This window comes from Oncorhynchus nerka, linkage group LG10, assembly GCF_034236695.1.
Source record: "Oncorhynchus nerka isolate Pitt River linkage group LG10, Oner_Uvic_2.0, whole genome shotgun sequence".
Taxonomy (NCBI): domain Eukaryota; kingdom Metazoa; phylum Chordata; class Actinopteri; order Salmoniformes; family Salmonidae; genus Oncorhynchus; species Oncorhynchus nerka.
In genome coordinates, this window is record NC_088405.1 from 24414662 (window position 1) to 24441252 (window position 26591).

The 26591-nt window shown below is 42.4% G+C and overlaps 2 protein-coding genes across 7 annotated transcripts in view; both read left to right on the forward strand.

Annotated features, from left to right (window-relative positions):
- Positions 1–4678: 4678 nt before the first annotated feature.
- On the forward strand, positions 4679–14846 carry LOC115135040 (monocarboxylate transporter 9-like). 5 transcript variants are annotated; one of them, XM_029669244.2, is made up of 7 exons: positions 4679–5074; positions 6805–7037; positions 7227–7451; positions 9428–9571; positions 11872–11967; positions 12365–13216; positions 13504–14846. In XM_029669244.2, the coding sequence occupies exons 2-7, from the start codon at positions 6902–6904 to the stop codon at positions 13686–13688; spliced, it is 1638 nt and encodes a 545-aa protein (XP_029525104.1). In that variant the 5' UTR covers positions 4679–5074; positions 6805–6901; the 3' UTR covers positions 13689–14846. The 5 variants fall into 5 exon arrangements, with proteins under 5 accessions (XP_029525104.1, XP_029525105.1, XP_029525107.1 ...); XM_029669245.2 differs by having other exon boundaries at positions 4680–5074; positions 6992–7037; XM_029669246.2 differs by lacking the exon at positions 4679–5074 and having other exon boundaries at positions 5085–6888; positions 6992–7037.
- A 1057-nt stretch (positions 14847–15903) lies between these two features.
- LOC115135041 (protein FAM13A-like) overlaps positions 15904–26591 on the forward strand; it is a 72791-nt gene continuing 62103 nt past the window's right edge. The window contains exons 1-4 of one of the 2 annotated variants that reach the window (XM_029669249.2): positions 15904–16138; positions 18275–18458; positions 22732–22938; positions 24795–24975. In XM_029669249.2, the coding sequence (XP_029525109.1) occupies positions 16109–16138; positions 18275–18458; positions 22732–22938; positions 24795–24975 (602 nt within the window). In that variant the 5' untranslated portion in view covers positions 15904–16108. Of the gene's footprint in view, positions 16139–18274; positions 18459–22731; positions 22939–24794; positions 24976–26591 lie in introns of those variants that run through there. The other variant, XM_029669250.2, reaches the window with a different exon arrangement.

The window sequence follows — 26591 nt, forward strand, 5'->3', positions numbered from 1 at the left end:
CAGGTTTCCTCCAGACGTGGCGCTTGGCATTGAGGCCAAATAGTTCAATCTTGGTTTCATCAGACCAGAGAATCTTGTTTCTCAAGATCTGAGAGTCCTTTAGGTGCCTTTTGGAAAACTCCAAGCAGGCTGTCGTGTGTCTTTTACTGAGGAGTGGCTTCTGTCTGGCCTGATTGGTAGAGTGCTGCTGAAATGGTTGTCCTTCTGGAAGGTTCTCCCAACTCCACAGAGGAACTCTGGAGCTCTGTCAGAGTGACCATCGGGTTCTTGGTCACCTCCCTAACCAGGGACCTTCTCCCCCGATTGCTCAGTTTGGCCCGGGCGGCCAGCTCTAGGAAGAGTCTTCGTGGCTACAAACTTCTTCCATTTAAGAGTGATGGAGTTCACTGTGTTCTTGGGGACCTTCAATGCTGCAGAAATGTTTTGGTATCCTTCCCCAGATCTGTGCCTCGACACAATTCTTTCTAGGAGCTCTAAGGGTAATTCCTTTGACCTCATGGCTTGGTTTTTGTTCTGACATGCACTGTCAACTGTGGGACCTTATATAGACAGGTGTGTGTCTTTCCAAATTATGTCCAATCAATTGAATTTACCAAAGGTGGACTCCAATCAAGATGTAGAAACATCTCAAGGAGACATGAGCTCAATTTCGAGTCTCGTAGCAAAGGATCTGAATACTTATTTAAATAAGGTATTTTAATTTATTTTTAATACATTTGCAAAAAAATCTAAAAACCTGTTTTCGCTTTGTCATTATGGGGTATTGTGTGTAGATTGATGAGGATTTTTATTTATTTAATTAATTTTAGAATAACGCTGTAACGTAACAAAATGTGGAAAAACTGAAGGGGTCTGAATACTTTCCGAATGCACTGCAGGCTAGTCAGAGATCAATATTGAGTGTAACATGATTTGATTTTATCATTGCTGAATATAAAATTAAAATAATAATAATGTATTTTAAAGTTTTATTGAACTTTCTTTAATATAGTTTATTAAGTCACCTGGTCAGAAGTAACATGTTATATGCTAATGCCAGAGAAAAATGCAATTAACTGTACTCCACTCTCAGTACTTCCCTCTCTTTTCGAGGAGAAGGGGATTACGAATTCTATGTCGTCCCCTAAAAGCCCTCTGAGTTTGACTGTGGGAAACTGCATCAAAGTTCCTTTGGAACATTAGGTTCTACCATGTAAAAAACCTGGGCGGGAACTTGTTCCTTTGGAACATTAGGTTCTACAGTGTAAAAAAACGTGCCTATATCTCCACTCTTCCCAAATCCCTCAAGAGTCGGGACTATAACCCAGAATGGAGCTGTATGCCTTCTACTGGCCTGTGTGGTACAATTGTTGCAATACTGTGCATTCAATTTGTGTTGAGCTGAGGAAAGAATTGACTCTTGAAGGACACAATTGAAAGTCCTTATCATCAATCAAATGTAACATAGTTGCTGGAAACTAACTTTTTGCAAAACCAATGACAGATCTGGCTGATTTGTGATTATCAAACGTGTGCATAAGGAATAAATCACATTATTGGTTATGGGTGTAACTTGAGGCATTATCACTAAATTACCCTCATTATGTTGAACCAGGATTTTGCTGACTCAGTATAGCACTATTAGGTTTAATGTCTTGAAAACTTGCTTGAATATGTTGTGTGTTGCTAATTGCCAACATTCCTTTCTAGACACCCTCAAGCATTTCAAGTTACCTGTGGGTCAATTTTGAAGTGCACTGCCTGTCAATCTAAGGCTGTGTTTACATAGCCACCCTAAGAACCCCAAACTGATTTTCTTTCTATATCCAATCTGTTTTTCTGGTTGTCCACAGTCCACACTCAGTTTTACTTGTTACCCATATCAGATTTGCACATTCACACTGATGTAGCTTCTAAAGTAGCAGATAGATGCAATGCTCATTTCCTGTCACTGTTCCTTTAATTTTTGGGGTGGTTGTCATGGTAACACCAGGTCATATGCAAAGGAATATTGACTTAACTTGAAACAACATTAGAAGCTACATTTGTTTTTCATTAAAACAAATATATTATTGTTAGCTATGACATGACGTAATAAAGGAATTTGAATACGTCGCAAAGGAAAGATCATTTGTCTTTATTAAATTCGCCAGATAATTTTCCATCAATGGATGTCGATTTAACTTGTTTGACTGCTATGATTAAGCAATAATGCACGAGGGTGTATGGTATATGGCCAATATATAATATATGGCTAAGGGCTGTTCTTATGTACGACGCAACGCAGTGTGCCTGGATACAGCCATTAGCCATGATATATTGGCCATATAGCACAAACCCTAGAGGGGACTTATTGCTATTATAAACTGGTTACCACTTGTTTATTATCTTTGCATAGTCACTTTACCCCTACCTACATGTACAAATGACCTCGACTAACCTGTACCCCTGCACACTGACTCGGTACCGGAACCCCATGTATATAACGTAATTTTTGTTATTTTATTGTGCTACTTCATTATTTATTTTTTACTTTAGTTTATTTAGTAAATATTTTCATAACACTATTTTCTTAAAACTGCATTGCTGGTTAAGGTCTTGTAAGTAAGCATTTCCCGGTAAGGTCTTCACAGGTTGTGTTCGGCACACCTGACAAATCAAATTGGATTTGATTATCATGGGTTGCTAATATGACTAGGATAATGCCTTTGGCAGCTAGACAATGAAAGAAAACCAATAGAACAGGAGAACACATATGAGTAAATCTTTATAAAAATAATTGCGTCCACGTTTATAAAGAAGCCTATAGCCAAATGTGAAATAATATTGAATAAAATCTCCAGGTGTCAAACAATTAAGGAATAGGAAAAATATATTCATGCTAATGATAGGTAGATGGAAAGGCTTTCCCCAAAACATTCTTACTAAATGTTAAATAGCTACAAAGCCTATGCCTACCTGTCAGAATGATACCATGATTATTTGCTTTAATCCAGTGTCCATCTCCTTTGCCTACTCCATCTCATGTGCAACAGACACACAGCTAACCAAATAACAGTGCTACGTACCTGCACACTTGAATTAAAGGGTAACTACACTCAAAAATCTCTTTGATTTTTCCCAGACCTCAAAAGTGGTCTCCTGATGTGGTTTGAGCATTGTCATGGACTTAGAACATATGATTTAGTTGTTTTTCTGTTAAAAAATAAAATCCCCAAAATATGGGAAAATCTGAAACCTGTGAATTTCAAACTCAGTTGACAGTCTCATTTATCTGTTTCAATAGTAGCCCACTTGCAGCTTGGGTTGGCCTGACAGTGAAAGACCAGTATGGGATTCATAATTTTAGGTCATTAAGGGTGTATGTCACTGTTTCTCATGTAATCTTTTACACAGGGCGCCCTTCCTTTGCAGGGTGGGCCATTCGAATTTTGGGGGCAAATTTGGAGTATACCTACTTCTCCAGTCACCACTACACCACTGACAGCAGGTCACAGGGAAATAGATTTGTATTTTTTAAGAACAATGCCTTGGCAGTCGCGGTGCAACTTAGAACTAAGCAGCCAAAAAAACAACAGCCCGCAATCAACACATTTTCACCCGCGACATCATTTTGTAAGTAGCCAAATTACAGGAAAACTAGAAAAATGGCAACCCTGGCTACGACCCTAAGTGACCAGGGGAATCCTGAGGTGGGCGGGGCATGTACGTTGCTAATGAGGGGATTTGATTATCTGGCCCGGGTTACCCCAGTGGGAGGAGTTTACATGGTTGAGTTTACACGCCTCCCGGGTGTGAGCCAGGCTAGATTAAGCAGCCTAATTGAGTACTAGGGGGTAACTAGCCCCTACTAAGAACAATGTTTAATTGCTGTCACAAAAAAGCAACGTTTGGAAAAAAAATTGGTATGTGGATGAATGTCATGTTTAGGCGAATAAACTAGAAAGGGAAATAAATGACTACAGTTTACACTTTTTTTTGTTATTGTTCATCCATCACTCCTAGCAGTTTATGGTAACTAGCTAGCTGGCTAGCATTTACTGCTAGTGAAGTTGCTAACTAGCAAGTTAGCATAAACTAGCGCTAACTGGACTAGTAATTTTAAATGACAGGTAGAAACACATTCATAACCATAATGGGGCCCCAGGGGCCAGTTTTGTCCCCAACACACTCATCCAACATATTACTACTTTTCTCGAAAATGATCTGAATTTCTCTCTGCATTATTTATCTTTAGGCTTTCGTACTTGTATATTTAAAAAACAATTATAGATCTAAATTCATTGGAAAATATGTTAAACTTTTTTTTTTTATGGATAGTAAGAGAAGAGGCAGCCAGGGAAAGTGTTTGGAAAATAATTTGGTGAAATCGTGTGGTCTTAATGTGAATTACATGTAAAGAGAAAAGAAACAGCTATTTTTCATTACGATAACAAATAATTACTCAATTTAGTTATTACAAATTCAAAGACGGTGATTTTACAGTAGACAATTTGAAACGCACATTCAATCTGATTTGACTTTAAATACTTTTGAAGTGCTATCTGATCATCAGGTAGGCCAATTACTAATTCTAAATTTTGGAATTGATTGGCAAGTCGAGTCTTTGTATGCAGTCGAAGAAAAGTTTACATGGTTCCCACCCCACCTATGGCCAGTTTTTTCATGAATTGATAGGGCTTCTCAGTTGTGTGTACTATGTGGCAGTGGGGAGCAGTGCGCATTGTTCTTTATAGCTTCACACAGTCGCGCATGATGAAGAGTCAGCAGAGTTCCTCAACGTAGGTAGCGGGCGTATAAACCCCGACCAGCAAAAACAGCTTTAAACCGGTTTGTTCTCCGGCAAATAAACCGTATAAAACGGATACTATGCGCGTAGAGCTTCTGGCACCCGGGTCTGCTCACATCTCAGATATAGCCTTGCGGAAGCTCGGCATCTGCATGTGATGTCTGTTAATTAAAAAATATATATATTTAGATTCTATACAAATAGTTATTATAGGGAGACCATCCTTCATGGCAACTCCCTGTAGGCGAACGCGCACTTATCCTGCAGTTGCCTGTTGTTGTGCATGTGGCTGTTGTTGATGTTAAGGTAAGTCGCATGTATTTCCTCTTGTTAATAAAATAACAATAGGCTACTATATCACAACATTATAGCATAGCAGGCCTGTGGCTATATACAGCGTTATATATTTTGTTGGCTATGTGTAATGGGTGACGAATATCAGTGTAGTTCCTTTGTTGCAGATGCTGATAAAACCCATATTGTTTCATAAAGAAAAATAGGTAGCTACACTACATGTGTATATATGGACACCTGATCATCGAACGTCTCATTCCAAAATCATGGGCATTAAAATTGACTTTGTCCCCGCTTTGCTGTAATAACAGCCTCCACTCTTCTGGGAAGGCATTTCACTAAATGTTGGAAAATTGCTGTGAGGACTTGCTTCCATTCAGCCACAAGAGCATTAGAGGTCGGGCACTGATGTTGGGCGATTATGCCTGGCTCGCAGTCGGCATTCCAATTCATCCCAAAGGTGTTCGATTGAGTTGAGGTCAGGGCTCTGTGCAGTCAAGTTCTTCCACACTGATCTCAATAAACCATTTCTGTATGCATTATGTGTGCACCTCATTGTGCACTCGGGCATTGTCATGCTGAAACAGGAAAGGGCCTTCCCCAAACTTTGCCACAAAGTTGGAGGCACATAATTGTCTAGCATGTCATTGTATGCTGTCAGTTAAGATTTCCCTTCATTGGAACTAAGGGGCCTAGCCCGAACCATGAAAAACAGCCCCAGACCATTTTTCCTCCTCCACCAAACTTTACAGTTGGCACTATGCATTGGGGCTTGTGGTGTTCTCCTGGCATCCGCCAAAAGCCAGATTCGTCGGTCAGACTGCCAGATGGTGAGCTTTACACCACATGGTGATCTTAGGCTTGTGTGCAGCTGCTTGGCTGCTTGGGAATCCCATTTCAAGAAGCTCCCGAACAGTTGTGTTGCTGATGTTGTGTAAACAGTATAGACTTTACGTCCGTCCCCTCGCCCCGACCTGGGCGCGAACCAGGGACGCTCTGCACACGTCAACAGTCACCCTCAAAGCATCGTTACCCATCGCTCCACAAAAGCCGCAGCCCTTGAACCACTACTTCAAGGTCTCAGAGCAAGTGACGTCACCGATTGAAATGCTATTTAGCGCCCACCACCGCTAACTAGCTAGCCGTTTCACATCCGTTACAGTTGCATCCAGAGGCTGTTTGGAACTTGGTAGTGAGTGTTGCAACCAAGGACAGACAATTCTTTATGTGCTATTCACTTCAGCACTAGGCTGTCCCTTCTGTGAGCTTGTGTGGGGCCTACCACTTCGCGACTGAGTCATTGTTACTTCTAGACGTTTCCACTTCACCATAACAGCACTTACAGTTGACCGGGACAGCTCTAGCAGGGTAGAAATTTGACGAACTCACTTGTTGGAAAGGTGGCATCCTATGATGGTGCCACGTTGAAAGCCACTGAGCTCTTCAGTAAGGCCATTCTACTTCCAATGTTTGGTGATTGCATGGCTGTGTACTCGATTTTATACACCTGTAAGCAACAGGCGTGGCTGAAATAGCCAAATCAACTAATTTGAAGGGGTGTCCACATACATTTGTGTATATAGTCTATGTGTAGATGGCACGGTGTTCCTCAATATAATGGTGTTTAGCCTACCCGCAAATTGATAGATGCACAACTTTTGCTTTTAAAAACTAATAGGTAGAAGAGAGGATGCTGCAGTAGTGCTCATATGAATGGTGATTTTATTTCTTATTATTGTTAGCACTGGAAAGCGTGGGCCTCTAAAAGTTCAGTGTTTCGTGCCAGAACTGAGGGGAGATGGACAAAAGGCAGGTTCAAGTAGAAGGTAGGCAGTCCAGATGCCAAACTCCCCGCCTTCAAGGTGTGGTCTTTGTGATGGCACAACATGGTCAGAGCAGGATGAGAAGGTTGCATTCTGTTTTAAACAGATGACCTGCCTGGTAGACCAGACAAGAGCAGCATCAACATCAAGACGTGAGTGTTTATTTGGCATTTATCTACGACTTTAGAAAGTAGCTTAGGACATTTATCATTTGTCTCCAAACTTGCTTGTGATTTATTTTGTCTGTAGTCTCATGCATTTGGTAAATTGCAATGTTTCATTGCTTGTCCATTCCACCTGTGCTTTTAACACTTTTTCCTTTTTTTCCCTTTTTTCCCCAGGAACCCTCCCTGTTGACAGCATGAGTCTTCAGAGCTCAAAGAATGTGCTGGATGGAGGTTGGGGATGGGTCATTGTTGTGGCCTGCTTCGTGGCCCAGTTCCTGGCCTACGGCTCCCCCCAGTCCGTGGGCGTCCTGTACCCGGAGTGGCTTCACGCCTTCCAGGAGGGGAAAGGCATGACAGCCTGGGTTGGCTCCCTGGTCTCTGGAGTGGGACTCATAGCCAGTAAGTATTCTTCAAACACCTTTGTTTATTTATTTAGACACTGTATGGGTATAGGCTAATGCTCTCATCCAAAGACAGGGAATACCTTCAGAGCTCACTGTTCTGTGACTTTACCCATAATGCCACCATCGTTGTATGAGTTTATAGATATGGTGTTTTAGTTAGTTTATTTTTATTTATTTTTTATTGTAGCATGTATTCAACTCGGCATCAGAACATCTCTTCAAGCTTTCCATGTTGATTTGCTTGGCGTGGCTTTGAATTGATATGCTAAACATCATGTCAGTAGTTAGACCTGAATTGACTTATCAATGCACTTTACAGTTGCAGCTACATTGTCTTGAAATTAGTCTCACATGGTATGCATGTCTGACATCTGTTGTATAATTAAAAAGCAACTGAAGGCAATAAACAACTCTCCTGGTAGTTAACTGACTATAAACACATACAACAATGGTAGTATTATAGGTAAAGTCACAGACCAGTTATCTTGCCAATTAATCTTGTTTGGAGGTCAGAGAAGGGAAAATACATATTTTGCCTGGGACATATCAACAGATGTGAAAGTGCAGTGCTGACTTTGTCTGACTTGTCCTAAGTAGATGAAGGGAACCGTGCAATATGGATGCACTTTGTGGTGCTCTTAACACTAAGTTGTGCTTATTGATTTCATCATCTACAAGTCAGCACGGTCATACCTGCAGGAGGAGCACTTAGGGGAGAGGGAGGGAGAGATTCACTGATTCAAGTTGGTTTGAATTATTTTGGCAAAACAGGATCAGAGATGGGATATTATGGTCTTGGTTCACCGCCAGGCTAAGCCTCCCTTCATGTTGTCACTTTTTCAAAGAGGTCAGGTAAAAGTCATGACTATACTGATGGCTCCCAGTACACGTGTGGTGCTTGACAGCTGAGCTATGCAGCCTTAAACCATGGGCTGTTTTAATTGGTGGTGAAATGGAAAGGAGGGGGAGAGAGGGTTCAATAGGACACCCTCGGGTTTTCAGTGGTTTGACTAGGAATTCAATATGTCTCCGCACAACAAATAGTTTGACTCTGCTGAATCAAGTTGTCAATTTGAATGTGCATAAGACACAAGGACCTATACAAACAGTGCAGTGTATAGCTTTGGAAGCTACTCGGATTGGGCTGTATTCGACTTGGCATGATGCTAGGGAAACATAGCAGTCTTTAATAAATTGGCAGCAGATGATAACATCTTCCAAAGCTTGGCCCAAGTCCTCGCTTCTGTCCACTGAAGGATCCAATTTGTCCTAACCAGACCTCTATTTCCCTTGTTTGAAATACACAGCCAGACCTTTTTACTGTCCCCCCTAAAAGGTCCATCAATCAGGATAGAAGTGGTCCCATTTGCCATAAATATATATATTTCTGTAACTCTGTGTGCTTTTAAATTTGTTATGCTGTGAGGATGATGAATGAGCATCAAATACTGTCCTTTTCCCTGACCCGTAACCTCTGCTCAGGTGTCTAATAACTAGCTAGTGCTGCATTTAGGCTTCAGGGGAAATGTGAGGAGAACAAGTGGAGTCACAAACCTAGCCAACCACACACCTATGGCAGAGGCTAAAGAGCACAGATGAACACTGTCGTAAATAGTGAACCATACAAAAGTGACAATTATAAGGTCAAAATAATATCAGGGCAGAAAAGGGGACCATGTCACAAGGTTAGTGTTGATACAGTACATCATGTTTTCCTGCCACATGTACAGTTCACCTTTACTGGCATCACTTTCCTTTTGGTTATTTTATTATTGTTTAGGAACTTCATCTTGCTTACACCACATGGATCCTGAAAGCACCATATTAATTCCATCTTATGTCTTTGTTTGTGTCATCACATTTTTCCTCCTCCCTAAGTCTCTGCGCTTATTCAGCAACATACACTCAACTCTTCCACACACACACACACAATTAATTCACACCTCCTCTCTGTCCTGTGTTCTTCCCCAGGTCCGGTCTGCAGTGCCTGTGTGGATAACTTTGGGGCGCGCCCTGTGACCATCTTCAGTGGGGTCATGGTGGCAGGGGGCCTGATGCTCAGTGCCTTCGCTCCTAACGTCCAGTTCCTCATCTTCTCTTACGGGATCGTCGTCGGTAAGTGAGAACCTTATGGTGATCTTTTACTGCTGAAGCAGATCTGCGGTTTGTATGGCCCACTATTAGATATAGCTAGGTAGGCACTTGTTGTTTGCCTATTAAAATTGAACTTCAGTTCATGAAAATAAATAGCTAGCCAGCTACTAAACCCTGTTGCCCAAAGCATAAAGTTATAAGCAGCCAGCTAGCTTCATGAGGCTCAACCAGACCGGGTTGGGTTGTGAAGCAAGCCACAATAAGAATTAGCCACAAGTGGTTTGCCTTCAAAATAAAAGTATGTCATCGACAGTGACTCAGATGACTACAAATAGAAGAATTTTGCCATAATTGAATAGATCATGCTAAACAAGGTTGGAATGTTATATAAAATCAACAAAAGACAATAATTTGTTAAGTTGACAAAAATCTGTTGAAATCACAATGATGTACTAGACTTTAGAATTGCATTGGGGGCATACTTATTTCATTTTACAGCCTTAACTATGGATTGTGGATCAATGACATGGGGTGTCAGTCTACTCAGTGACACCCAGAGAACATTAGCGTCGTAGCTCTTATTGTGGGACTGAAACAACTGTGAATTGCGCCACATTTATTGTCAACCTATGTGTATTGAACACTATTCCAGAGGAAAAACAATACTGTGTGGATGTTTTGGTGTATGATAACTCTAAGGAGGACGTTGTGAAAAAATATCTTGGGTATTGACTAGACTGATACCCCGTTTCATTGTTCCCCAATCCTTAGGTAAAGCTGTACAGTGCAATATGAATGTCAATACACACAATAGGCTGACTGGAGGTGATTTCACACATTCACAGTCCCGTGATAAGAGCTACAATGCTAATAATTACATAAACTCTAAACAGTTGTGTTCTGTGGGTGTCACTGAGTAGACTGATACCCCATTTCATTGCTTCACATTCCAACCTTGTTTACCATGATCTAGTCTAAATATGGCATGATATTTTTTATTGTGAAGGCAAATTCCACTATTGTGCCTAATCCTTATTGTGGCTAGCTTCACAACTCTGTCCGGTCGAGCCTCATGAAGCTAGCTGGCTGCTTATAACTTTAGCTTTGGGCAACAGGGTTTAGTAGCTGGCTAGCTATTTCTTTTCATGAACTGAAGTTCAATTTCAATAGGCGAACAACAAGTGGCTACCTAGCTAATACTCACAAGGATTCCTAAATCATTGCTAAGAATAATGACAAATGACTGCAGTTTCTACTGCTCATTATTTTCAGGCTGGTTGTATTGATGCTAGCTAGGTACCAAGCTAAAGCTAGCTAGCTACCCCAGAAGTTGCGGTCCAGCACAACATTCTACAGTAGAACTGTGTTATTTGACATGTCAAATAGTGTTATTTGACATGTATGTTTTTTGACACGCAAAGACCCAAACTGTGTTCCATAGGAGTGAACTGTTTTTAACTCACCATTACATATAAATATTACACAATAACCAGTCTTTCACTGATAGATAAGACAACTTCCTCAAAGATAAGAATTTACACATAAAGAAGAAATAAGTTGGAGCTGTAAGTGAATATGTTCATGCCTATGCTCAAGCACACATGCACTGAAGGTATGTGTAGAACAGAGGGGGCTGGTGGGGGAGGACGGGCTCATTGTAATGTCTGGAATGGCATACATGGAACTATGTTTGATTTGTTTGCTACTGTTCCATTAATCCCATTCCAGCCATTACAATGAGCCTGCCCTACTATTGTTCCTCCCACCAGCCTCCTCTGGTGTTGAATGAGGGTATATGTAGGATGTATTCAGAGATATAAAACAAGGCAGAGTCAGATTGCCTGATGCCTCTGGTGCACCCCAAATAGTTTGACGGCCCCATTACAGCCCCTTATCTAACACCCAGTGACAACTGTTCCATGCTGATGGGATAGAGCCCAATAGACTGCCACTGTCAACACTGCCTGTGGCATTGACCTGAGAGCGAGGCCATGCATATTTGAAGAATGGCGTCTATTTTCAGACCATAAGGCTCAGTCCCCACCCCGCACCCTCATCATCCTTTGTGGATCAAATTACCAGAGTCTCTTGAGGTGATTTTACACTAGACAAAAATTCTTTGTGTTGTGAATAATATGTAACATTATCAGAGAGCAACAGATTTTCAACATCAGAGTTTTACATTTTAAGGTACACAGTTTACTGTGCAAGGCTTTGTTCAGAACATTAAATATATTCTTCATTGTGGTTAAGGTACTGTATCTAAATGCTCCTCTACAATGTGCTAATAAAATTACCTCTGCTGTTTTTGTTGTCCGCAGGTCTTGGCTGCGGTCTTGTCTATGCTGCCACATTGACCATCACCTGTCAGTACTTTGACAAGAGACGTGGCCTCGCCCTCGGCATAGTCACCACAGGTACCTCAGCCCCCCTCTGCGCTTACTGGGTTCACACCAAGTCTCCATGCTCAGTTCTTTCTTGTTTCAGAAGATGGAAGTCTTGGAATGCCAAGGTAAACATTCTAGTCTAAAAACAGTGCAGCCTTGTGGTTAGGGAAGTGGACTGGTGACAAGGAGAACACTGGTAATACAACGCTGTTCTGGGGCATTCTGTTTTTGTCCCTTTGAGGAAAACACATTCACATCTGACGTGAAATTGCCTTAGGGAATATCCAGCAGTATCAATGGAGAACAGGGAGGGTAGCTTTAGGCAAAGATGTGCCACTAAGCAAAGCTTTTATTGAATTAATATAAATTTATTTCTAATGGATTATTCTGGAATGCCAACACTAAATCATTCCTTTCTTTCATTTAGGCACAAGTGTGGGAGGGTTCCTCTATGCCACAGCTCAGAATGAACTGATTCTTCTCTTTGATCTGGATGGCTGCCTGCTGATCATCGGGGCCTTGGCCCTCAACCTCATGGCCTGTGCCGGCTTCATGAGGCCTCTGAACATGCCTGCCTATTACCTCAAACAAAAGGCTGCTCTGGAGCGCACAGAGGAGCAGCTCTTTGAGAACCCGCCTGCTGACGACTTCAAGACTACACCAGGCACCTTGACGGTCAAGGATCTCCTGATCATCATTGACGCCAAAGACATCACCATCACTACAACTAGCAAAAAAGGGGGCTTCGTGGCAGGTTCAGCCATTGTGAAAATTATCAAGGAGAAGCGTCAGGCCTACTCAAAGTACATGCACTCCACAGCTGATTTCCTGCACGACAGAATCTTCATGGCCCTCTGCATCGCCATCTTCCTGTTTAGCCTGGGAGCCTTCCCTCCAGTCCTCTTCATGGAGGACGTGGCCATGAGTGAGGGCCTCATCGACGAGGTCAGCATCATCCCCCTGGTTTCCATTGTAGCAGTCACTGCCGGCATGGGCAAGCTGACCCTGGGCATACTAGCAGACGTGAGGTGGATCAACAGTCTGTTCCTGTATGCCTTCACCCTGCTGGGGACTGGGGCAGCCCTTCTCCTCATCCCTATCTCCAAGAGCTATGTAGGCCTGCAGATCCTCTCAGCTGTGGTGGGCTTCTTCTCTGGGAACTGGTCCCTAACATCATACATCACCACCAAGATCGTGGGGCTGGACAAACTGACCCAAGCCCATGGGATCCTCATGTTCTTCGGTGGATTCGGGATCGTGCTCGGGCCCCCTGTTGTTGGTAAGAAAGATCCCACTTCTGACACCTTTGGTCAACATCATTGCGGAGTGTGTGTGGTCCTGATTTAGTTTTTAGTTTAGAGATGGTACAGGTTCATATTCATGCTTTTACAGAGATTCACTCTGCTATATGTCAAAACATTTTACAGATTGTCATCTTAATGTGTGAGTGAGAATGTTGAACTCAAGATGTTTGCCTTTAGCGAGTCTTTAGCTGACTCATGCTTTGTCGAGATATTTTGTTTCTAATTCAATTTCCTTTTCTTTTTTTCACTTTTCCTGTTCAAGGGTGTTTTTTTGACTGGACCCAGTCCTATGACCTGGCCTTTTACTTCAGTGGATGCTCTGTGCTCCTGGGTGGGGTCACACTCTTTCTATGTGCTCTGCCCCGGTGGGACAAAAAGAAGGCTGATATCGACAGGTTCGACATTCAGTACACCAGCAACTGTGACAAAGTTGCCTCTGTAGCCTGAACACCAACTTTCACATCAACCTTGCTCTACAGTGTTCCCAGGAATCTTTGCTGATAAATGTTATACCCTTCAAGAGGTTGTTGAGAAGTATTCCTAGTGCCGGATTTCACATACCTGAGAAGAGTATTGAAGAAGATTTGGCCTTTTCTATACATCTTTAGTGTTTTTAAGACTTCTTGCATTATACTACAGAATTTTGAAAGATCCCTATGTTGAACATTGTAATTACGGTCTCATTTTAAGAGGCCTATTCAACTAAATGTTTTTTAAACAAATGAATGCTGTTTTTTTACATTTCCGGATCTTCACTGGGCTCAAATGGAATATACTTGTGTACTTTGCCTGTGAGAATTGACCAGGTATTTCCTCTAGGGAAAAATACAGGGATTGGGGAAAAAACAAGGGAATGTACTCTTTTTAATTCTAGCCGAACAAACTGTTTGTTTCTATCTTACCAAAGCACCAGGATGGTGGATGCCTGTCAACATGTTATGCCTGATGAATACAAGCATTGCTTTTAAAGGATAGATGGATCTTGATTTTAAATTCATTGGCATTGTGCTGTATTTTGCTTGTACTGTCCAAACGTGTTTGTTTGAGTTCGGGAGGTACTGAACACCTCATTTTGTCTTGACCTGACTAAGAACTTGCTGAAGAATATGCTGTGCAAATACCAGAGACTGTACTGGAATAAAGCCCAGTTCCTCTAATGCATGCTGGTTCTGTGTGGCATGACCGGTTTCCTGCATTTGTTCAGCAGATTGGTTCAAATCTGTTTTTTCTGTCTTTGTTTTTTGTTTTTTAACAGCACTATATTTTGTAGTTATGATTTTATATTTTTAAATAATTGAATGATTGTGATTCCTGCTTTGTTAGTCACTTGAACATCTGATTTTTGTATGTAAACTGTACCACACTATATAATATTGTTTTATTCTCAGTCAAGCGTCTTTGTAGAAGTATTTACAGGGTATAAAATACAAAATATCTGTGATCCAAAAAGGCTAGAAACAGTAGAGCTGTCACTTTTTATATGATGTTGGACCACTTTCTTATAATTTTTTTAATGTCAGTGTTACAGATTTATGTTTGCAATATTTCTCTTCTATTTTGTTATTTTCAACAAAAGTGCCAATAAAATGAAATTCAATATTGTGATTCTGGATTGGTTTTAAATGCTGTCTGACTAACATAAAATATGATTCACTGAAGACCTCTCTTGACTTCAGCACATGTAGTGAACATTTTGACGAGGGAGCACTACTTGGAAAGTTTGACATAATTCAGTCATTTGGCAGTACACCATCCTCCCACTAAAAAACTTTGCATCATCTCAGTGGAACTGAAAAAATATATAAATGCAACAATTTTAAAGATTTTACTGAGTTCCATTTCATATAAGGAAATCAGTCAATTGAAATAAATTCATTAGTCCCTAATCTACATGACTGGGAATACAGATATGCATCTGTTGGTCACATTCATACAAAAAAAAGGTAGGGGAGTGGATCAAAAAACCAGCCAGTATCTGGTGTGACCACCATTTGCCTCATGCGGCACGACATCTACTTCGCATAGAGTTGATCAGGCTGTTGATTGTGGAATGTTGTCCCACACCTTTTCAATGGCTGTGCGAATTTGCTGGATATTGGCAGGAACTGAAACGCTGTTGTACACTTCGATCGAGAGCATCCCAAACATGCTCAATGGGTGACATGACTGTGAGTATGCAGGCCTCCCTTAACTTGAGACAGCTGTGACAACACTGCACATTTTAGTGGCCTTTAATTTCCCCAGCACAAGGTGAACCAGTGTAATGATCATGCTGTTTAATCAGCTTCTTCATATGCTACACTTGTCAGGTGGATTATCTTGGCAAAGGAAAAATGCTCACTAATCGGGATGTGAATACATTTGTGCACAAAATGTAAGAGAAATAAGCTTTTTGTGTGTATGGACATTTTCTGGAATCTTTCATTTCAGCTCATGAAACATGGGACTAACACTTTACATATTGCATTAATATTTTTTTCTCATTGTATATTTGGCCACATGGTAGCAAAAAAAAAAAACACAGGTAGTATGCACATGCAGGCCGCCTATAATGCCACCTCCATATTACAGTTCTGAGGAAATTACCCGCATTCTGACTGGGGCGGGAAATTGAATGCACCCTCTGCGGAATCTCCATAGTTACAATACTTGTCACATGACACAAACATGTAAACAGAGAATACTAGCCAAGGCCTACAGTAAAATATTTCTTATTTTGCTGTCAGTGTAAAGCTAGGTATAGTTCTTCATATCTGTAAATATACACACGTGTGTGGGCGATGGATTTTTTTTTATTTGCCTCAAATATCAAACTTTCCGATAGATATCCGGAGGAAGAACATTCCAATTAATAAAATCGACTTGAGATGGGAGCAAGCGCCTCGATATCTCTCTGTGTAAGTTTGAGTAATTTCTTATTTTACAAGTCCTACAGTGCAATTCAGTATTGGATATAGCTTGTTAGTGAATAAAAGACAGGCAAGTGAAAACTGAATTGTCTGAACTGAACAGCCAAATTGGGAATTCTCAGTCAGCTAACGTTTACAGGAAATACATTCAACGTTACGTAACGTCAGACAATTTTCCCATTTGAGCAGACACTTTGTTCCTCAATTTGTCTCTTAATTGTGTAAATCCTCACTAAAAGTCCTAATTGTGTAGGCTTAATGTTAATTAAGGGCAAGTTAAGCAGTAACCCAGAGAGATTACACTTTAGCATGGCTTTCAATGGCTTGAATAAAGGGTAAAACCATTTTTAATTCAATCACTTTTTGACAGCATCCCTTTTGATTTAAATAAAACTTTCCATACACGTTTGCCTACGGAACAAAAAGTGGTCAGAAAGGGAATTTTTGGGCCTGAATGCCAAACATTCAGGAGATAAAGGTGCTCAAAGTTGAACCATTTTACATACAAACATACCATGAGACATCCATGTCTTCCTCGCTGGAAAATATAAACAGTTGAGTTTGAAATCATTTAAAAGTTTACGAACAAGGTTGTCAAACTATTTCATCATTTATTCAATTATTATAATTTTTAAATAAAAGTATGACTTTTTTAACCATAAAGCTGCAATATGTCACTTTTGGGGCTACCCGATCAAATTTACATAGACATTTCAGTTCTAGATATGTCATTCTCGTTGAAATCAAGTCTAAGAAGCGTTTGATCTGTTTTATGTGCGCTGTTTGTATGCTTCCCGTTCTTACGTTTTGTTTTTGCATCTTCTACTTTTGGTTTTGTACAACAACTTCAAACAGCTGAATATGCAATATTTTTGGTTATTGAAAATATATTTCTCAGCGGTTTAGAATGGTACAATGATTATCTACACTATACTTGCTTGTTTTGTCACATAAACTGAAATAGGCAAACTATTAGAATTTTTGCAACCAGGAAATGGCGGAGCGATTTCTGCATAGTGCATCTTTAACATCCATTATCTAAAAACGGGTAAACTTTCATGTTTACTTTGTCTACATACTCATCTCATATGTATATACTGTACTCGATACCATCTACTGTATGCTGCTCTGTACCATCACTCATTCATATATCCTTATGTACATATTCTTTATCCCCTTACACTGTGTATAAGACAGTAGTTTTGGAATTGTTAGTTAGATTACTTGTTGGTTATCACTGCATTGTCGGAACTAGAAGCACAAGCATTTCGCTACACTCGCATTAACATCTGCTAACCATGTGTATGTGACAAATAAAAATTGATTTGATTTGATTCGCATATGTTGTAACTTAGACCCTACTTTACATCATATGAGGTTTTCGTGTTGTGCCCGACATTGGTTGACACAACATGCTCTTGAATACAGGGTGGGTGTCATTTCAATCACAGAAATCAAATTCATAGAATGGACCTATCCCTTCAGACCCATACAATTTAACTGGTCCACCATTGGATCTCCAACCATCTTTGTGGTACCATTTGAAAGTAGACATTTTTATTTTATTCCCATTTGAGTAAATGTGTCAGCCAAAACTTGACACCCACCCTGTATTCAAGAGCATGTTGTGTTTCAACGATTGCATTGCACAAAACAAAAACCTCAGATGATCTAGAATAGAGTCTAAGCTACAACATATGGAAATATGAAGAAGAAAAAAAACATCTGAGTTTACGCGTTTTCAAGTAATCAACATTTAAGGTTAACATTTTTATCTGAATTTGATTTATAATTTTTTTAATTCAAGAAATTATACAAATAGTTTGACAACCCTGTTTGTAAGATTTTAAATTATATAAATCTCAACCTTTTATCTTTTCCAGTGAGGAAGACATGGATGTCTCATGGTATGGTAGGGTTTATGTCAAAAAGTGATTGAATTCAAATGGATTTACCCAAAATTAAAAATGAGGAGTTACAATTGTGGATAGGCCTGTGGGATACCTGACTCTTATACTGTGTTGACGACTCCATCCAGTTGCCTCTTATCCTAAGCCTTAGGAAATAATGATAAGAAGGACAAAAATGCCTACAGCTTAAAGTTTTGGTGTCTTTTCTATGCAGAGCGACTCATCTGCTGTGAGAATTCGGAAGCACAATGCGAAGATCAGCCCTGAGCCGACTGTTCCAGGCCCTGACACCAGTCCTGTCTTTGGGGTAACCCTTGAGAGGCTGAGGGAAGATGGACAGCTTGTTTGTGGAGTGCCCCACATGCTGCGACACATGGTGGATTTCCTGGACAGAAATGGTAAGGCATCACACTGACACACACACACACACACACATTTACATTACATTTACATTTACATTTAAGTCATTTAGCAGACGCTCTTATCCAGAGCGACTTACAAATTGGTGCGTTCACCTTATGACATCCAGTGGATCAGCCACTTTACAATAGTGCATCTAAATCTTTTAAGGGGGGTGAGAAGGATTACTTTATCCTATCCTAGGTATTCCTTAAAGAGGTGGGGTTTCAGGTGTCTCCGGAAGGTGGTGATTGACTCCGCTGTCCTGGCGTCGTGAGGGAGTTTGTTCCACCATTGGGGGGCCAGAGCAGCGAACAGTTTTGACTGGGCTGAGCGGGAACTGTACTTCCTCAGTGGTAGGGAGGCGAGCAGGCCAGAGGTGGATGAACGCAGTGCCCTTGTTTGGGTGTAGGGCCTGATCAGAGCCTGGAGGTACTGAGGTGCCGTTCCCCTCACAGCTCCGTAGGCAAGCACCATGGTCTTGTAACGGATGCGAGCTTCAACTGGAAGCCAGTGGAGAGAGCGGAGGAGCGGGGTGACGTGAGAGAACTTGGGAAGGTTGAACACCAGACGGGCTGCGGCGTTCTGGATGAGTTGTAGGGGTTTAATGGCACAGGCAGGGAGCCCAGCCAACAGCGAGTTGCAGTAATCCAGACGGGAGATGACAAGTGCCTGGATTAGGACCTGCGCCGCTTCCTGTGTGAGGCAGGGTCGTACTCTGCGGATGTTGTAGAGCATGAACCTACAGGAACGGGCCACCGCCTTGATGTTAGTTGAGAACGACAGGGTGTTGTCCAGGATCACGCCAAGGTTCTTAGCGCTCTGGGAGGAGGACACAATGGAGTTGTCAACCGTGATGGTGAGATCATGGAACGGGCAGTCCTTCCCGGGAGGAAGAGCAGCTCCGTCTTGCCGAGGTTCAGCTTGAGGTGGTGATCCGTCATCCACACTGATATGTCTGCCAGACATGCAGAGATGCGATTCGCCACCTGGTCATCAGAAGGGGGAAAGGAGAAGATTAATTGTGTGTCGTCTGCATAGCAATGATAGGAGAGACCATGTGAGGTTATGACAGAGCCAAGTGACTTGGTGTATAGCGAGAATAGGAGAGGGCCTAGAACAGAGCCCTGGGGACGCCAGTGGTGAGAGCGCGTGGTGAGGAGACAGATTCTCGCCACGCCACCTGGTAGGAGCGACCTGTCAGGTAGGACGCAATCCAAGCGTGGGCCGCGCCGGAGATGCCCAACTCGGAGAGGGTGGAGAGGAGGATCTGATGGTTCACAGTATCGAAGGCAGCCGATAGGTCTAGAAGGATGAGAGCAGAGGAGAGAGAGTTAGCTTTAGCAGTGCGGAGCGCCTCCGTGATACAGAGAAGAGCAGTCTCAGTTGAATGACTAGTCTTGAAACCTGACTGATTTGGATCAAGAAGGTCATTCTGAGAGAGATAGCGGGAGAGCTGGCCAAGGACGGCACGTTCAAGAGTTTTGGAGAGAAAAGAAAGAAGGGATACTGGTCTGTAGTTGTTGACATCGGAGGGATCGAGTGTAGGTTTTTTCAGAAGGGGTGCAACTCTCGCTCTCTTGAAGACGGAAGGGACGTAGCCAGCGGTCAGGGATGAGTTGATGAGCGAGGTGAGGTAAGGGAGAAGGTCTCCGGAAATGGTCTGGAGAAGAGAGGAGGGGATAGGGTCAAGTGGGCAGGTTGTTGGGCGGCCGGCCGTCACAAGACGCGAGATTTCATCTGGAGAGAGAGGGGGAGAAAGAGGTCAGAGCACAGGGTAGGGCAGTGTGAGCAGAACCAGCGGTGTCGTTTGACTTAGCAAACGAGGATCGGATGTCGTCGACCTTCTTTTCAAAATGGTTGACGAAGTCATCTGCAGAGAGGGAGGAGGGGGGGAAGGGGAGGAGGATTCAGGAGGGAGGAGAAGGTGGCAAAGAGCTTCCTAGGGTTAGAGGCAGATGCTTGGAATTTAGAGTGGTAGAAAGTGGCTTTAGCAGCAGAGACAGAAGAGGAAAATGTAGAGAGGAGGGAGTGAAAGGATGCCAGGTCCGCAGGGGAGGCGAGTTTTCCTCCATTTCCGCTCGGCTGCCCGGAGCCCTGTTCTGTGAGCTCGCAATGAGTCGTCGAGCCACGGAGCGGGAGGGGAGGACCGAGCCGGCCTGGAGGATAGGGGACATAGAGAGTCAAAGGATGCAGAAAGGGAGGAGAGGAGGGTTGAGGAGGCAGAATCAGGAGATAGGTTGGAGAAGGTTTGAGCAGAGGGAAGAGATGATAGGATGGAAGAGGAGAGAGTAGCGGGGGAGAGAGAGCGAAGGTTGGGACGGCGCGATACCATCCGAGTAGGGGCAGTGTGGGAAGTGTTGGATGAGAGCGAGAGGGAAAAGGATACAAGGTAGTGGTCGGAGACTTGGAGGGGAGTTGCAATGAGGTTAGTGGAAGAACAGCATCTAGTAAAGATGAGGTCAAGCGTATTGCCTGCCTTGTGAGTAGGGGGAAGGTGAGAGGGTGAGGTCAAAAGAGGAGAGGAGTGGAAAGAAGGAGGCAGAGAGGAATGAGTCAAAGGTAGACGTGGGGAGGTTAAAGTCGCCCAGAACTGTGAGAGGTGAGCCGTCCTCAGGAAAGGAGCTTATCAAGGCATCAAGCTCATTGATGAACTCTCCGAGGAACCTGGAGGGCGATAAATGATAAGGATGTTAAGCTTGAAAGGGCTGGTAACTGTGACAGCATGGAATTCAAAGGAGGCGATAGACAGATGGGTAAGGGAGAAAGAGAGAATGACCACTTGGGAGAGATGAGGATCCCGTGCCACCACCCCGCTGACCAGAAGCTCTCGGGGTGTGCGAGAACACGTGGGCGGACGAAGAGAGAGCAGTAGGAGTAGCAGTGTTATCTGTGGTGATCCATGTTTCCGTCAGTGCCAAGAAGTCGAGGGACTGGAGGGAGGCATATGCTGAGATGAACTCTGCCTTGTTGGCCGCAGATCGGCAGTTCCAGAAGCTACCGGAGACCTGGAACTCCACGTGGGTCGTGCGCGCTGGGACCACCAGATTAGGGTGGCCGCGGCCACGCGGTGTGGAGCGTTTTGTATGGTCTGTGCAGAGAGGAGAGAACAGGGATAGACAGACACATAGTTGACAGGCTACAGAAGAGGCTACGCTAATGCAAAGGAGATTGGAATGACAAGTGGACTACACGTCTCGAATGTTCAGAAAGTTAAGCTTACGTAGCAAGAATCTTATTGACTAAAATGATTAAAATGATACAGTACTGCTGAAGTAGGCTAGCTGGCAGTGGCTGCGTTGTTGACTTTGTAGGCTAGCTGGCAGTGGCTGCGTTGTTGACACTACACTAATCAAGTCGTTCCGTTGAGTGTGATAGTTTCTACAGTGCTGCTATTCGGGGGCTAGCTGGCTAGCTAGCAGTGTTGATTACGTTACGTTGCGTTAAAAGAACGACAATAGCTGGCTAGCTAACCTAGAAAATCGCTCTAGACTACACAATTATCTTTGATACAAAGACGGCTATGTAGCTAGCTATGTAGCTAGCTACGATCAAACAAATCAAACCGTTGTACTGTAATGAAATGAAATGAAAATGTGATACTACCTGTGGAGCGAAGCGGAATGCGACCGGGTTGTTGAGTGAGGAAGTTCTATTCGGTAGACGTTGGCTAGCTGTTGGCTAGCTAGCAGTGTCTCCTACGTTAAGGACGACAAATAGCTGGCTAGCTAACCTCGGTAAATTAAGATAATCACTCTAAGACTACACACTCTAAACTACACAATTATCTTGGATACGAAGACAGCAAAGACAACTATGTAGCTAGCTAACACTACACTAATCAAGTCGTTCAGTTGAGTGTAATAGTTTTTACAGTGCTGCTATTCGATAGACGGTGGACGTTTGCTAGCTGGCTAGCTGGCTAGCTGCTGGGCAGATAGCAGTGTAGTGTAGACTACGTTAGGACGACGAAATACGATAATTACGCAATTATCTTTGATACAAAGACGGCTATGTAGCTAGCTAAGAAGAAATTGCTAAGATTAGACAAATCAAACCGTTGTACTATAATGAAATGTAATGAAATGTAATGAAAAGTTATACTACCTGCAGACCGAAGTGCGGATGCGACCACTCGCTCCAACCCGGAAGTAATAAGGCACACACACACACACACACACACACACACACACACACACACACACACACACACACACACACACACACACACACATTACTTTGTTCACAGTCCATCCCCTGCCCTTACTCCAGGTGTGCAGCAGAGGGGTCTGTTCCGTCTGTCTGGCTCTGTGGTAAGGACCAGGCAGCTGAGGCTGATGTGGGACAGGGGAGAGAGAATGGATCTGGTGGAGGAGGATGTCTCAATTGTGGCCTCCCTGCTGAAGCTCTTCTTCAGGGAGCTGCCCAGCCCCATCATACCAGAGCCTCAGCGCAAGGACCTGGTTCTCAGCCTCACAGGTATGGCGATTGACCCTTCGCTAGGGCTCGCCCCAGAATTTGGGGCTACCAATCGCAGCGATCCAATAGAGCTCGCCAGCTTGTAGTCCTAAAAAATGAAAATGTGTTAGCATTTTCTACTTCTGGTTCTTTCAGCCATTCATATGGATGAATTGAATGGGCAAAGAATGGGGTTTTGGGATAAACACTGAAAATAAGGTTAACACAACCTTTTATACGTTTTGTTCTCTGAGATACGATCAGACAGTTAACATAAACTTTATGAATTATGAAGCCTTTTTGTGCTCTATGTGCTTGTTTTGATTACATAAATGCTTCAAAATTCACAAAAAGTGATGTTAGCTGATGAAAATGATCTCATAAAACAAAATGTATAAGATCTCCTAAACCTATGTTTACCACATACCTTATTTTCAGGATTTATCCCAAAACCCTCCAAAAACCACTCCTCTATGGATAGTAACTGTTGTCGAGTCCGACATCTCGGACAAGCTCACTTTTTAAAAGCATGGAAGCAAATAGAGCCCCAGAGTAGGGGTGTCATAATACCCATAAAACCTAGCGGTCAAACAGGGAAATGGTTCCAATCGTTTTTTCCACCACTAATTTTTCCCATAGGGGATTTTAGAAACACTTAAAATAAGGGCTGTGTTTCGTGTAGGCTTACCCTGGCGTGACCTTTTGATAATTGTGTAAATTTCGGACAAGGTGACATTTATCATGCACAGATTTTATCACCCGTATGCCATATACTGTATGTTAAATCCAGGTCACAGTTTCCATATGATATGTGTGTTTCTGCTAACCTGTAGCTGACATAAGTAGTGAGACCAGGACACACATAGATTAACAATCTGTGATTTTCCCCATCACAGTCTGACTTTTAGTCCCCACAAACATGCTTCCCACCGTTCTCTGCAAATTTTGCTTTATGATGTGGGTAAAAGATCTCACCAAAGTGCACCACTTGTTTACGTGCGGTTCAAACACTACTCTGAAAATAAGTAAATTGGTATTTCCAAAGATTAAGCCTAGATTTTCTACAGAATGATGCTATTGATGTTGGTGCTATCAAATCAAATCAAATTGCATTTGTCACATGTGCCGAATAGAACAGTGTAATGCTTACTTACAAGCCCTTAACCAACAATGCAGTTTTAAGAACATAAAAAATTTAAAATTAAGGAAAAAGTAAGATAAGAAAAACAAATAATTACAGAGTCAGTGTGTCAATGTGCGGGGGCGCCGGTGTTGAGGTAATTGAGATAATTATGTACATGCAGGTAGGGTTGTTAAAGTGGCTATGCATAGATAATAACTAGAAGCTGTTTAGAAGCCTCTTGGACCTAGACTTGGCGCTCTGGTACCGCTTTCCGTGCGGTAGCAGAGAGAACAGTCTATGACTAGGGTGGCTGGAGTCTTTGATGATTTTTAGTGCCTTCCTCTGACACCGCCTGGTATAGAGGTCCTGGATGGCAGGAAGCTTGGGCCCGGTGATGTACTGGGCCGTACGCACTACCCTCTGTAGTGCCTTGCGGTCGGAGGCCGAGCAGTTGCCATACCAGGCAGTTATGCAACCCGTCAGGATGCTCTCGATGGTGCAGCTGTAAAATATTTTGAGGATCTGAGGACCCATGCCAAATCTTTTCAGTCTCCTGAGGGGGAATAGGTTTTGTCATGCCCTCTTCACAACTGTCTTGGTGTGCTTGGACCATGTTAGTTTGTTGTTGATGTGGACGCCAAGGAACTTGAAGCTCTCAACCTGCTCCACTACAGCCCCATCGATGAAAAGGTATTGAATTTTGATATGAAGTGTTGCTAATGTTCATGTCAAGATTTTATTTTATTTTCTCTAGAATGTAAGAATGAGGCAGAGTTGAACGCGGCTCTGAAAGAGAAACTCAGCAGCCTACCTGTCGACAACCACAGCATCCTGTCTTACCTCCTCCACTTCCTGTCAAGGGTGGCCTCTCACAGCCAATCAAATCACATGCCCGTGGAGAACCTGGCCACAGTCTTTGGACCCTGTATATTCCAGTGAGTCATTGCCAATAGCAACCCTATTCATCTCATCACAGATCACACCAGAGACATTTTCAGGGCATAGAATTTAGGCAAACATTACAAGGGGGAAATGATCAGTCATAATTGCTAGTTGTCTTAAAAAAAGAGACTAAAACATTATTCCACTGTATTCAATTGGTTAGTAACCTACACAACTGTAGGCCTAGTTCAGGTTAACATTAGTTTATAACAATTAAACATGACTTGCAGTTCCAATCCTCACAGATTAAATCAAAGTTTATTGTGCTTACACAGTTTTGCAAATGTTTATTGCAGGTGCAGCAAAATGCTTATGGTTCTAGTGCCAACAATGCAACAATATCTAGCACTACAATTACAATACACACCTAATCCAATAGTAAAATAATAACAAGAAATTAAGACATATCAGAACAGTTGCACAATTAGGAGCTGGAAAGGGTGGAGGGGAGTTGACACAATTGAGGAAATGGGTGTGGAGTGGGGCAATAGAGCAGGACAAGCAGTGGCCGACAGAAGTTCTTGTACAGCTGTAGTTAACCAGTTTACAGAGCTCTGTAAATAATCTCATGGACAAAAATATTGGTCCCTGAGCGAATACTCTTTTAACAAAGATAACTGTAAAAAAAAGTTTATTGTAGCTATCCGTTTGCTGCATCTTTCTAATGGCAATTTGTCCCACTCTTCAGCTGCAAACTGCTCAAATTCTTCAATGTTTGAGTGGTGCCTTCGACCAACTGCTGTTTTCAGATCTTGCCATAGGTTTGTGATGGTATTCAAGTCTGGACTCATCGCTGGCCACTCCAGAACAGTCCAGTGTTTATTCTTGTACCATTCCTGGGTACGTTTTCTGTGTGTTTGGGTTGTTGTCCTGCTGAAAGACTAACAACCTTCAACAGAGACCCAGTTTTTGGACACTGAGTTGAAAACTGCACTCCAAAACACCTGCTACCGTAATTTTATGATGTCTTGCACATTCAAGGCCCCCAGTGCCAGACGGAGCAAAGCAACCCCACAGCATTATCAAACCTCCCCCATGTTTGATTGTTCTTTTCTTTGAATGCTTAATTTGGTCATTGGTAAACATAGGACAACCCCACTACTGAGACACAAGAAGCCCTATTGAACTTTGCAAAAACCCACCTAAACAAGCATTAAATCCTGGGGAAATGTTCTGTGGACCAATTAAACAAAATTAGCTATTTTTGGCAGTACAGATCAGTGATATGTTTCCAGATTACCAAATTAAACATTCAATCAAAATAACACCCTCCCTACAATCAAACATAGGAGAGGTTCAATAACAGAGTGATGAGTCCAGATCCCATCAAAAAACTATGACAAAATCTGGAAACAGTAGTTGGTGGAAGGCACCACACAACATTGAAGAATTTAAGAAGACTGCCAGTAGAAAGGTGCAGCAAGCTAATTTTTTATTTATTTATTTTTTATCATTGCCAAAGGCTGTTTAACTAATTATTAGCTCCAGGTTGGCAATAATTTTGTCATTGCCATTTGTTCGAATTTTCTTCATTAACATAGTAAACTTAAGCCCCCCCCACCCCCCCGAAAAAAAAATAGGTTCTGCAATGTTGATAATCCAATAACAA